This window comes from Scaptodrosophila lebanonensis, unplaced genomic scaffold, assembly GCF_003285725.1.
Source record: "Scaptodrosophila lebanonensis strain 11010-0011.00,11010-0021.00 unplaced genomic scaffold, SlebRS2 tig00000043-arrow-pilon, whole genome shotgun sequence".
Taxonomy (NCBI): domain Eukaryota; kingdom Metazoa; phylum Arthropoda; class Insecta; order Diptera; family Drosophilidae; genus Scaptodrosophila; species Scaptodrosophila lebanonensis.
Window position 1 is genome coordinate 7,887,780 of NW_022060545.1, and position 14,241 is coordinate 7,902,020.

The 14,241-nt window shown below is 41.2% G+C and overlaps 3 protein-coding genes across 4 annotated transcripts; 2 read left to right on the forward strand and 1 right to left on the reverse strand.

The window, feature by feature from the left end:
* The first annotated feature begins 527 nt into the window (after positions 1–527).
* Positions 528–4,909, forward strand: LOC115622865. The gene is made up of 6 exons (XM_030516950.1): positions 528–910; positions 969–2,786; positions 3,075–3,374; positions 3,437–3,674; positions 4,274–4,543; positions 4,618–4,909. Exons 1-6 carry the CDS (start codon positions 621–623, stop codon positions 4,660–4,662), a joined length of 2,961 nt encoding a protein of 986 aa, XP_030372810.1. The 5' UTR covers positions 528–620; the 3' UTR covers positions 4,663–4,909.
* LOC115622866 lies at positions 4,863–13,581 on the reverse strand. Of its 2 annotated transcripts, XM_030516951.1 has the most exons (8): positions 13,107–13,581; positions 12,989–13,047; positions 12,807–12,930; positions 12,574–12,754; positions 12,310–12,502; positions 11,109–12,218; positions 6,833–6,973; positions 4,863–5,158 (listed from the first exon to the last, which is right to left on the reverse strand). In XM_030516951.1, exons 1-8 carry the CDS (start codon positions 13,579–13,581, stop codon positions 4,922–4,924), a joined length of 2,520 nt encoding a protein of 839 aa, XP_030372811.1. In that variant the 3' UTR covers positions 4,863–4,921. The 2 variants fall into 2 exon arrangements, with proteins under 2 accessions (XP_030372811.1, XP_030372812.1); XM_030516952.1 differs by lacking the exons at positions 11,109–12,218; positions 12,310–12,502; positions 12,574–12,754; ... (1 more) ...; positions 12,989–13,047; positions 13,107–13,581 and adding an exon at positions 7,044–7,107.
* On the forward strand, positions 9,734–11,085 carry LOC115622867. Its single transcript, XM_030516953.1, has one exon. It carries the CDS (start codon positions 9,734–9,736, stop codon positions 10,787–10,789), a length of 1,056 nt encoding a protein of 351 aa, XP_030372813.1. The 3' UTR covers positions 10,790–11,085.
* Positions 13,582–14,241: the final 660 nt, after the last annotated feature.

Below are 14,241 nucleotides of genomic sequence, written 5' to 3' on the forward strand. Positions count from 1 at the left end.
GAAGAGTTTCCCTTAACTACCTACAATAATAGACAAAAATATACGTCTATGGCATTTTCCAAAGGGAGAATATTTTTATTTCCAAATGTAATCGTGCAAAATGAATCAAGTGTATGCGAAAAACAGGTTCAAATTAATAAAAAGTTGTACCAACCAGCCCGCCAAGTGGGGGCTAGTGGGAAAGGTTTAACAAACCTTTCGCATCGTCAGTGGGCTAACGCATTTTTTCTGACGAACAAGTTCATGATAAAATGAAGGCATCAAAATATTTGTGCAGGTTATATTTAAACTACAACATTAATGAGGTACGATCACCCAATATTCTTTATTAAAATTTAAAATTGGCAGCCAGATTTCCGGGTTTCCGTATTTTTAACCGTTAGTAGTGATGCCACATTGCTGCATTGCACAGAGGCAGAAGAAGCAGCGAACTGGCCAGCACTGCACTTTAGTGTTGCTGAACTTGATAGACAATTTTTGCAATACATTCTACCGGCGAGGCAGACGCTTTTTTTCCAGTTCCAATTTTTAGAAAGATTATAAAAAGTGACCGCAGCACGTCTGCACATTAGACTGTGTGGTAATCGTTGATTGTTTATATTGCTGACATAGTTTTTAAAATGTCGGATGTCGAGATATACTCCTCGGACTCGCAGCTTAGTTCTGATGAGTATAGTAATGATGAAGACGACGCTTTAATGAATGCAGCAATCACTAAGCAAAGCGAATCGAAGCCATCTACGTCCAACTACACCTCCCCGTCGAAATCGAGTAGCACCGGCGCATCCCAAGCGAGTACGCCACAAAAGCCGCTCCCACCCATAACGCGCGAACAGACCGAACGTCAGATCAAGTATCTACAACAAAGCAGTCGGGCACATCTCTACTACAAACGTCGCAGCTTGAAATGGTGCGTATAAACACTATATTGGGGTTTCTTTTTATTTGTTAAGACTGATGTTTTACAGGATAAACCAACTGCGGAAATGCAAAGATGGTTACATAGTAAAGTTGAAGATTACTGTTCCTGCCAAACGGGAGCGTGCCGAGCGCTTGGCAAGGTATCGGAAGGCCAGACAAGATATCGAAATGGAGTTGCATATACGACAACGCGAGCGAGAACGCTCACAGAGCCGTAGTCGGTCGCCGGAGCTCATATGCCTGGACGACACCGAGAACGAAGAATCGCCGGAGAAGACAAATGAAGCAATTAGGCCACACAAAAAAGTGTCGCCACCTAAAGAGCTCGCTGCAGATGATGAAGTAGCTCAAGAAAAAGAAAGGACGGAGTGCGCAACAAATGGCTCAGTATTAAACGAATTCCTAACTATGAAACCTCCCATAGAGGAGCCCAATATGGAGCCTAAGGCGCCTGCAGCTATCGAACTAGTTTATGATGACTTGGAATTGAAAACCAGTGATGTTGGCGTAGATCTTAAAATAGTGAGCGCCATGAACGTTACCATGCAAGATTCATTTAATAATGTAGAAACTGTGGATGAAGACAATGAGGCGACACCCCCTCGCACACCGACTCGAACTCGATCACCACCAACGCAGCAGGCACCGGGAGCCGCAGCGCATATAGATACAACAATAGCAGAGCTGCAGTCAACAAGTAAGCGTAAACGATCTGAAACACCACCATCGCCAGCACAGCTGAATGAAAAGCGATCCAAGCAAGCTCTTCCTGACGTAAATGAGGACATCGCTATAACGCCAAATAAAATGCTAGCTGCCAAGCAGTCAGCTATACTAACACCACAAATGCAACAACAACATCAAATTCTTGAGAAGCTAGCACAGGCACTAACACCCACAGTAACTGGAGCAACGCCACTAGCTACCACAACTGCAACAACACCAGCCAAAGTTGAGCCGTTAAACGACCCAGCAACGGCATTCGTATTGGGCTCACCATTCTCATTGACGCCAGTAAGCAACGATTTTTATACACTTCAAAAGCCAAATCCACCGCAACGAACACAAGAATCGGGGTATAGTCTAGAGACGCCCACTCCATACGACGAGCCCATGGAAATAGTCTATCCGAATGAAAAACCAGCAACTCCAGCCACTGTGGGTAACTTCGTTGAGTCAAACTATGCCAAGAAACCAACACCAGTGGCTATCGCCACCCAATCAAGTGGTCCCTTGCCTGTGCAACCCCAAATTACCATCACAGCAGCAACACCCTTAAATGTCCAGGCCCCGCAACAAGCAACTCAACTTCCGCAACATCAGAAATCGCGAATCGAGCACATTTCCAGACAAACACAAACGGCTCAAGCGACAATGGCGCCACCGAAGACACGCGCCTTTACCACAAAAGCCGCAGCCGATCTCAACAATAGTGACGCAGTTTTCCACCAACGCATCAAGGATCTGTTTTCAGAAATGGACGAGATAATGAATAACAAAGTGCTCACCATCAAGCCAGAGTTGAAGGCTTATGGCGATGAAAAGCAACGCATTGAGGCCGATATCAAAACACTAGACAATTTAATCAGGCAGAAGGAAGAAGAGCATAATCGGCTGCTGCACTTAAGGGCTACAAAAGAGGAGCTTATTGCACGTATCGAACGTAAGGAGCGCATTCTGGTAATGAAAGAAATTCTGCCACCTATTTTGAACAAGAATTGCAGCACTTCTGAGCTCTACGAGATACATTCACTATTGGTTAAAGAGCAAAATGCTCCCTTAGCTTCAAGAAGTGGAATGTCCGCCCTGGAACAATTTATTAACAAGATCGAACGTGGGCAGCATGATATTAAGGCTTGGCGCAGGTAAGCAAATGATAATCTCTTACCTAAGCGATTAAAAGTTGAAAGTATGTAAAGTTCGGGGTAGACGGGAAATTAATTTGCACAGCAACATGTCGAATTCATTTGAATCCCAAACTATTTAGTAATGGCGCTCAATAAAGCGCTTGCATTCATTAAATGTGTTGGTTTAGGGGAAAATCTTTATATTAGAAGAAGAATACTGCAGTTCCGAAGAATTGCCCGAATATTGTAGAACAACTCATACAATTCTAAAAAATACATGTCTTATTGGATTTAATCATTTTTCAGCGTTTTGGGCCTCCTTGAAGCACCAGGTGCACCGGTGGCGCCATCATCACCACCACTAAATGCACGTTACGACAACGACCGCAACAGACGAAACTCTTTGCCAACCATGCGTGACACCCGCCTAAATCTGCCACCGCCTCCACCACCGCCGCCCCCAGCTACTGATACAGCAGCCACCGTTTTTGGACGCCAGGGTGCGGTCCGCGATGTTCGCAGCTTAATTGAAGACTATAGGCGGGAGCACCCCAATGAGGTGCCACTGGTGGGCAAGCGCGCCAAGCTACAGGCACCCGAGTCTAGGTCTTTATCCAGAATTCTAGCAACATGCTTAAATATTTATTTACCTTTTTTCCCCCTAATAGATTTCACCACCTCATGAACGAATCGAAACAGTTGACCAACTCAACACCGAATCTCGTGAGTTCCGGTTCGGGATCGTACAGCAATCAAGCGCCACAGACAATGGCTATGCGTAGCCATAGCGTAATAGAAAATCATTTTGATAATGAGACCTCACTAAGGCCCTTATATAATAGTAGTCCATTGGTATCTGGGTATCGGGGAAACTATCCCAAACGCAATGATCCTCGACTGCATACCGTAAGTAGCCAATGCCCCAAGGGCACAATATATATTTGCTCAGATCAGGGTTAAAATTATAGCAGTTAGTTATATATTAGCTGCGATCACACATCTAATTTTGTTATATCCTGCTTACTATATTTGAGATGAATAGTCTGATCATTTGTATAAACAGCGGGACTAAGAGGTACATTATGTTATATACATTGGCGCATTACACCGATTGGTTGTAATACTACACTTAGAATAACTTTTGTGTACCTTAAGATCCTAACTATGTTTAAAAGATTGGAATTAATATTTATATCAAAAATTATTTAGAAGCTTCATTACCAACTTACTATTTCTTATAGCAGCCATAAGAAAGATCGGAGTCAGTATGTGTTTGTTATAATGCACTCACTGTTATCTAAAGTATCGCGAAATCGGTGCACTCAATATGTACAAGTTTATCATGAAGCTCTAATAGGACAAAATTGTGCAACAAAGCTTACCTTTTTTGTATGTGAGAGAGGGAGAATGGTGAGAATAGGGTACACCATAATCGGGCTGGGGGAACTTTAAAGATCTACTCTGTTCACCCACTAATTTTTTGTTTGCTCTTATTCTTGTTAAAGTATAACGACGCACATTCCATGTATGGCAATAGTAATTCGCAGCTGGAGACGGCACGTCAGCTAGTCCAAGAACTAGAAGGACGGGCCGCTACACTTACACAACAGGAGCGTGGGGGGAACAGCAACAGCAGCTACAACAAGAAACGTGCTGGGATCACCACCAATGGACCCGACGAGCTGGAACATCATTGTCAAAAATGCAAACGCTTTGTGGCCACATATATGTGTGCCGGATGTCAGAATCAATGGTACTGCAGTCGCGAGTGTCAGGTGGGAATAAAATGCTTTAAGCCATATCCTTCATAAACATCTCTTAAAATGCAATTCATTTTAATTTTATACAGGTTCGGGCCTGGGACGAATCACACTGGGCGTCTTGTGGAAATTAAAATGAATAGAAACTTGCAGCAAATAATATTAATATATTCATAAAAATTACCATTTATAATTCATTACAACTTAAGATCGTGTCTCCAACAATTGTCAGCTCACATAAAGTTCCAGAAATTTAGATGCATTGCATTCATATTATTTTTATGCTACTTCTTCATGATATATATGATTACAGCCTACAAATGCACTTTCAACAATAAATTATATATTGATACAATAAATTAAATATAATTTTAAAATTCATTGTCTCGTCTATTATGTAACCTTCCCACGCACCTGGCACAATAGTTCAATGTCCCTAATATGCAGACGCAACGGCTGTCTTCCGGTCAAAGCCGCCCGGCGCACTTTAAGGGTGCGCATGCGCAACTTTCGATTGCAGTGTAGTTTAAATTTCAGATTGGGATTCCAAACGGCATCGGCACCACCATTCCGTGACACACATTTGTAAGCGTACTGCCACCATAGGCGGCAGCTTTGCTTGCTGCTGTGCTGTGAATGAAAATTGAATGGAAACCAAAGGTCATATATCTGTATGTTTAGATTGAAATATTTCGAAAAAGCTTTCCTTTTAATTATATGTAAATAATAAAGTATGTAATTTGCTACTTCAATAAAATCTTATAAGAGTTGAGCTCTCAGTTTTTGTTCAGCAAGACAAAACAAATCAATATAAGCAATCATTGAAATAATTCATTAGTCTCCCTTAACTGTAATCGCTTGATGCATTAAACCAAAGCAAGTGGCAAAGAATTGGCATCCTAAATTAATTTTAACCAAATTCTGTGATACCATAGTTTTTATAAATTTATTCACTAAATCACATGAATTATATCCTACACCTTTTTATTAATATATTCTAAGAAAACATTTTTGTTTCTTTTAAATAAAACCGAAATAAATATTCTATACTTTTTACTATAAATTTTCAGCCAGAAGCAGCTTATTGCTCAATTCAATAAATTATTGTTGTCAAGAAAGTTTTTTGTATAAAATCTATTAATCGTTGACTTATTTTGGTTGTTCCTTGTTTTTCTTTTATTTGACTGGATATATAATATATTATATATTTTATATTATTATATTATATAATATACATTTTTTTTATATTATCTGTTTATCTGTTTATTCGTGAGAGACAGGAAAGATATATACATTTTTTTTTATATTTGTGATTCATCTATTAAAGACCATGTAAATCTATTTTGTTGACAAAAGCCACAGAAAAGATGGAGGCGATAATTTCCTTTGGACTTCTTATTTCTCACAATATTTAATTGATGTAGAATAAAATTATTCGTAGTAGCGCCATGAATTTGTGTGCTAATTATTATCTAACATATGTTTCTTGTTTGTTTTATTTATTTACAAAGTTTTTAATAAGCAGTCCGTATATAAACCATCATTAAAAATGTTTTCACACCTATAACAGCTATACAAATTTATATACTAAATAGTCAACGTATTAGTGGTATTCATGCGCTGGATTATATTTTATATACATATGCATGGAAATAGATACATATGTACATAGCTTAATCTAAAATAAATTGTAATTACTTAACGAAAGGATAATTTTATTGATAATTGAATAGAGCCGCATAACTTTAAATTTGACAGTTCATTTACAAACGGTCATGAGCATATCGATGATGTGCCAAGTAGCATACATATGTATATATGTACGTACTAAGGTATTATGTATATAGTATATAACCATAAATGTCTGACCGTTTGGAAGTTGCACAAAGGAGCATGATAGCATAATGAGCGTAAGGATGAAAAAGCTAATTAAAATTATATATGATTATAGTTTTACGGCAATTTTGTAGAGTGTATTTGATAGTCGTTGCTCAAGCTCGGATACAACAATTTTACTTATTTGTTTTGACTTAAAAGGCAGGCAGGCAGGCAGGCAGGTCTGGGAGTCTAAATTTTAATTGCTTTTACAATTGAAATTGATTTGTGCTTGGCGAAAGTAACAGTAATTTTTCTGTTTTGTTCTCGTTACTTTATTGCTTGCGAGTGGCGTTGCCAGATCAAGGTGGGACAGCATCCCATCAGACGCAAATCAAGCGTTCAATTATCGCCTTCAAATCGCAATTAGCACCGAAGCAGCGGTTTAAGCCAATTAAGTGTTAACTGTGGACGTGCCCCAACACTTACCATATAGATGGGTAGTACGTAGTAGCGTTTGCATTCGCGACGCCTAAAATTGAACGCTATGGGCTGGCGATGGGTCGTCGATACCTTTGTTAAGTGGGAGCGTATGCTGCTTGCATTAGTCTCGAGCTGCAGTCGGGCCAACTGAAATGGAAAAATGGGGAATTCGTTTAGGGTGGATAGGCACGCGCACGTAATTAGTTTCGATACAAACAATTGAAAATTTTCGCCATCTGCTATTTAATATGCGCGGAATGTTTGAAATGCGCGTACAAATTTGGCTTGCAAATGAGTTAAAGAATTTATTTTCAGATACACTCAGACAGCCATAATGCCAATGAATAAAAACAATCATTATTGGCTGCGCTTTTTGCTTTTCGCTTTTGTTTGCAGTTGGGGGCGCAGCTGCTGATAAGTGGATTGGAGTTGCTCTAGCGGGCGTACGACCCTGAACTTGCTTATCAAATCGGCTAGTTGTTGTTGTTGTTATTTGCATAATTGCTATAAAAATTACAGTTGTAAATTGTTTTTAATGAATTTTATGTGGTTTGAGCAAATTCGAAGTGACAGCCGCCCCAAGTTGCTTGCAATTAAATCCGCTTATCAGTTTAAAGCTGCGTTCAAATTAGCACCTCTCCCCACCCACCAACCGCCTAAAGCAATCAACAACAACTACAAAGTGCGTCCTCGACGGCTGCGTCAACATACATAGCCGTCGTCGTCGTCGTCGCCATCGTGGTCGTGGTGCGCTATTATTAAATATTTTTTACAAGCCGCTAACATTCAGAAATTGCTGCTAATTAGTTGAAGCCGTGCGATCCGCACGCCGGCGCACCAGACCTTAAAACTGCTCAAAAGAGCAAAAGCCTCCCCCCCCCGCCCAAAGTTGCGGGGGGGCTTGGATTGAGAATCTCATACAAAAAAAAAGTATGCACAGTGTCAGACATACAAACATTTTACCAAGCCGAATGCTATATTACAGATTGAGAAATTGTTTAAATAGAAATTATATTTATCCAGATAGAAGGTACATTTTAAACGAACAGTACATTTTCTTCGGCCGATAGGTCTCATTAATGGTTTCGTATTAAAGTATTATTGATCCTGAGATTGGCCACAGCCAATGCATTTATTTAAACCAACAAAACCAATAAATCGATCTAGAAATCGAATTACAGTTGAGCTTCTATATTTACTTTTGTAATATCACGATGACACATAAAATTTCCCCAACAATATGCAATATGAATTGTATTTTTTTAACTTTTTTGTACGACCTCTAAGCTTTTAAGTTGGAAAAATGTAGCGTAGGTATATGAAAGGGAAGTTCACTGGGCATAGCTACATATAATAATATATTTCATAAATAGGTTCTTTTTTAAGTTCTCGGATCTCTGCATTCAAAAGAAGACCAGTTTAAATTTGAAGTCGTTTAGAGCACTGATTAAAGTGTGTCCATGTCTCAAAGAGTTTCTTTCAAAACAAAACAATTGTCTTTGTCCGATAAGTCTATACTCAAGAGTTCATTTAATGTATTAAAGAAAAAATCTCTCAATTATTAGTGAACCTATTATATTTTATTGTAAATTTCTTTCATTGTTTATCAGGCTTTCTTTCATACCTACTATTTATTGATAACCCATCAGATTTATAAATAGTTTATTTTCAACCTATCACGGGTCTCCGAGCTTGGGCACTTGAAAAACCTACTAAGTAAAACATAACAATTATAATTACATAGCCAATTGAATTATCTAAAAATATAAATCCATCAGAAATATATTTATAACAGTTTTAAGTGGTTGTTGATAATTGTTATCTTTCAAAGTCTTTATTCCCGGTAAAACTGAAAAAAACGAATTTATCATAATTGACTAATAAAATGAATGGGACCGGAAGCACGATGAAGTGCAAAACTTTTGTTTAAGAGTACACAAAGTGTTAGCTTTCAGTATTAGAATAGGTTGTAAGACCATTCCTTGTACCTCTACTGTTTACTTTTATATACAAAACTATCAGATTGCAGCTTTGTAAGTAGAAAGCTCTAAATATTTACGCGGACTTTCAATGCTGTTTTTGTTGTTGTTGTGAGCTCTTCTATGCACTTCTCATGGGCACAACCTAAGCAACAAGTCAGTTATCTGGGATTTACAGGTAAACAAATATTTTGCATGATGACGGTGTGAACACTAAACAAATCCGACGCTTCGATTCGAACTAATTGTGCGCGCTTTTCGTAGCTATTGTTTTTGTTTATGGACTTATAGAACATACTCGTACTATATTGTAAATATGTTTGTATGGGTGTGCGTTTATTTGTAGTTGTGTTGTTGGTGTTTATGGTCTGTGGCTTCGGCTTTGGCTTCGCTGTTGACTGCAACAGCAACGGTTTACTATCTGCGAACTATATCTGCGATCATTCTATATGTATATGATTCAACCCGACAGTTCTACACACAATCATACACACATACATACATACATATGTATACCTATACAGAAAACAACTCCCACAATGAATGGCGAACTGTGTGTTGGGGACGCTCGCCACACCGCTCGCCTCGTTTCGTGTCAAATGGTGGAGAGGAGTGAGTGTGTCATTGTTGTTGGTCTTGCAAGTAAAATTCATGTTAATGAATGTTAATTTATACATTTGTAAGAATCTAAAATCTGTGTGTTTCCATACAACAATTATTGAACGAAACGGCGCGAATTTTCAAAACAAAACGTTTGAGCCGAACCACCGAACACACCAAACACACGGAACGGAGCACCACCCGAGCGATCGAAACGCAGCGAACATTAACAGTCGTTTATGGTTCGTCGCGGCGCGCACTTCACGTTAACGGTTAATATAGCGTGTGCTGTATCCGAAACAAAAATAGAAAAGTAATATTAATAATAATGGATGCCGATTTTGTGAACAAATACAACCAGGTGTTGAATCGTCTGAAGCAAATCGAGAACTTTGACGGCAGCGATCCGAGCAAATTGCCACAATTTCTTCAGAAGATTGAGGCATTAATGCCGACGATAAATACCTTCAATGATGACTATAAGTCTCAGCTGATTGGACATATCAAAAACAAATGCACGGATCGGGCACGAGAAGCGGTCTTTACCCGACAATTGAGCGCCCCAGCTGCGTCCAATGGCGGCATTGCGCCGAAGGCAGAATCTTGGCACAAAGTCAAGGAGCAGCTTCTGCACAATTATGCGGAGCGCGAGTCCAGTTACACACTCATCCATAGGCTGCGCAGCAGTGTACTGGACTCTAATATTGAGCTCTACTACCAGAAGTTGGCCAAGTTAAAGCAACGACTGCTTAATCGCAAGATGACTCACAACGATACGCTTTATTCGGTTGAGGACATTGAACGCATATCCCTGCAGGTGTTCCGGGATCATCTGCCTGAGCCCACATACTCGATGATATTGCGACGCAATCCTAAGACCATGGAAATCGCCTATCAGTACATAGTGGAGGTGCAACAGCAATTCTATACGCAAAGTGGTCCGCTGGCTGGTGAGCAAGGCGCCACATTCAGTACGAGCCGTAAGCAGACATTTGGGACGACCTCCAGCTCTGTGGGCCTAGGTGCGGCTGGCGTTGGCATTGGTGTGGGTGCTGTGGGCCTGGGCCTGGGTAGTGCTGGCTTCAGCAAAGACAAGAACATATCAAATTCACATGCGGCCTATCAGCAGTACCATCCTCACCAGAACAAGAACAGCAAGAGTGGCAGCTACTATATTGGGGCGCCAGCTGTAGGTGCTGGTAAAACGAATCCCATGTTTAAGAGCTCTGGAAATCCGACCTTTAAAAACAACTACGGCAGTGGCAGTCTTCCGGGTAACAGCAGCAATATGTTCAAGGACGTCAAGTACAAGGATGCCAAATCGAACAAAGATTTCCAGCGCAAGGATGTCAAAGCCACCAGTGTCAGTGGGTGGCGCAAGTAAACGGCAATCAAGGTGTTTAGTCATGGCCCATGAGCTAAGAGCTGAGCTGAGCGCATGACCTAATCCCCTTTGACAATGAATGTTACCTGTGACTAAGGCGCATGCTAATTACCCACCCCAGTTGAATAGTATCTTGAATTGGATGCTGATGCCTATCGATGATGTTATGCTGATGACACACACAAAAATTGCGGCTTCTGTTAATTATACCTCTTAAGCTTAATCGTAATGTACCTAATGCTATCATAGCCCCAAGATTATTGTTACAATAAAATAAAACAATATTCACATATGTATATGCATAGATGCAGTTACTCACCACTTGCTGAGCATTTGAGCGTGAGGAGCCGATCCGGCTATCATAGCCATCATCTAAGGGCGGTTGCTCAACAGTCTCCTGCAGCTTCACGGTCCTTGGCTTACTGGTCTTGTCGCGCTCGGGCTTACCGAAGAGTCCGCGTCGCTCGGCCATAAGGATAAGGTATTTCTCATTCAGATGAGTGAGTGCCTTGCGGCGCACCAGAGAAAGGAAGCTGCCCGTCGCCTGCTGCTTAATGCAGTCGTCCTGATTAATGCAAATATCGGGCACAGTGTCCAGGACAAACTCATCAATATCCGGCGTTACAATTAGTTCAATGCTATCCACACGTGGCACTGTGGGCAATATAACTGCTGCATCACCCGACTTGGCGGATATCTCCTGCTGGGATTTCTTTTTATCCTCAGCCGACAGTTTGTCCTTTTTGCGGGGCGAGTCCTTGCTCATGGCTGCGGATGGTATGTTGGCTGCCTCTAATTCGGCTAATGCCTCCTGACGTTTCATTTCCTTATATGCATTACGATGCTTCTCCAACGCCAATTTATTGACCATCTTCAGCACATAGTCCACCAGATCCTCATTCTCGGTGGTCACTATGGAGTGCGTTTGATAGAGCACGAATTGTACCTGCGGCCGCGACATTGACATTGTGAGAGTAAGCAGTTGTTCCTCCAGAATTAAGGCCACTCGCTGCTTGCCCTCATCGCTGACCTCGGACTCGGTCAGGACCTCGAGCATACTAAGATCACCGCCACGCGAGCAAATTAAATCAATAGGGTCTTGAATTGCACTAAAGGAGTTAGGGGGCGTGGCAAATATACCGACTACAGTGCGAAACCGGTTCGATTCCATTGGAAACGAGGTAAAAGCATCCCCAAAAAGGCGTATATTGTTTACTCCAATTAGTTCCATGTAGCGACGATATTCTTTCAAGCTGGCACCGGCTCCGTAGACATAGAAGTTGTTCACGCGATTTACAGAATAAAAAAGTGCAGCCAGATAGGCCGTAGAGCGTGGAGAGCCTATATGGGTTTGCAATATGTCGCCATCGAGCTCAAAATAGTCCATGAGCTTAGACATGACGGCAGGACCAAAACAAAAATTTTTATCCTAGCGCAAAAATGCAATTCAAGAAGAATAAGGTAGAGGTTGATTGTAAATATTTGAAAAATAAATGAAAGAAAGTAGAAAAGAAACTAACCTGCATGATGAAGTAATGCTTAGTCATGAGCACCGATTTAGTAAAAGCGCTGCGATCCTTGGGTATGCAGGATATGACAAGCGGACATATGTTGTCCCACTTGCAGTGTTGCTCCAACAGTGGCTGTTCATCGTCCGGGCCGTGAACTGTGAAGCCCATTTCGGTGAGTATGCGGTCAGCCTCTGCCTTATTGCTAGGTTAATGGAAAGAGAGGCACTCCAAAAATACATATATGTATATAAAAGGGTAGTCTACTTGACTTACGGTACAAGAAAAGGATTTATCCAGCCAGTGACCACAGGATTTGCAGCTGCAATGGCCACCTTTTCATTTTGTAAATGTATAGGCAGCAGTTGGGAGAGGCGTAGAGCACCAGAGCTTATACGCATTCGGGAAATTGACGCGGCTAGACGTATACGATGTTCCCAGAGTACTTCAGCCAAGTCTAAAAGTGAGAAAAATTAATAGTGTTGCAGTTGTTATGTAGAATTACTTACCTTTCACCTCGGCCTCTTTGTAGAGCCGAGCCTGTAGATCATGATGCTCCGAATTGCGATGCTTAAACTGTCGATCGTAAAGCTCAAATAACATAAGCCAGGTGCGTTGTTCATCGCCAATGAACTAGAGTTGAAGACGGTTCTTGAATATAAGTAGACTTTTAATAAAGATTGAGACTTACCTCTTCATGTTTCTCGAAAAAGCATACATCGCTCAAGGCATTGGCTAAAACAACTTTATCTGGGAAGAATGAAGAGTGAGAATTGTACCCTTCTCCACTCCACACATATCATACTTACAGCGGAAGACGTCGTAGATCAAGGAATAGGCTAATCGCATCTCGTGCTCGTTTTGAAAAGTTACGGGCAAAGGAGGCTTACGCAGCAGTCTTGCGGCATTCGCTATTGTGGGTAAGGTCCATCGGGAGCCCGTCCTCAGCTTAACCTTCACTGTAGTGGGATGACAGTGCTTTAGAGCTCGACTTCGTCGGCCATTCGGACTAGTGCCTGGCGTTAGAAATTTGGTAATCCGATTTACATCAAAAGCGGGCTTATCTTTCTTGTTAATATCGTTCAGGGACAACGAGCTATCGGAGGACTCGTTGACGTGACGTTGTATTTCGAGCAGCATAAAATACATTTTATCCTGCCACTCCTCATCGCTGGGCAGATAAATTTGTTTAGTCTTCTTAAGCTTTTTGCTCTGTTCCTTGAAAATAGCTGGATAAATGGAGAATATATCCGCGAGACTAAGAAAGAATAGCTGATTGGACATAACGCGATACTGACAAGACACCCGAACGATTGGAGACGACAACAGCAACTGGCATGCTCCTTTTTTGATTTGGCGGAGCACAACTGCAAGCGTTTGATGGCGTGCCAATACCCCTAAGCCCTCCAAGCCCCTGCCCGGTCATATCCGCGCTTATCCAATGACAATGACAACTGCTGATTTTCATTTTCATTTCATTCCGTTCGTGCTTAACACCAATTCAATGCTGGGAGCGAATCGACTACCACTACTCATATACATATATATACTTGTACATTACTTATCTATTGGCGCCCCTTATTCGGCCCCGCGTCCCTGCAACAGTTGTCAGCGCATGCAATGTGCACGCCAATATAGATATACCGCAAAGGACAAACGGTTCGTTTTTTGTTCCGGTTGAAAGGGGCGGGAAAAGTACGTATCACACTTACCTTTTATTTTTTACGGCTTTTGCACGCGGCCATAAATATTGTTTGCCTTATGAGCATTACTCAAAGGCTCGCATGATTTGCTCTGATTGGAATTTGGCGCCACAGTTCAATAAATTGCAAAATGTCACAGCGAACTTGACAACAGCAACAATGGCGATAGCAATAGATGTACAAAAATAATACCAAGAATAGCAACAACAACAACAACAACAAGTGGCAGCTTGCCTTAACC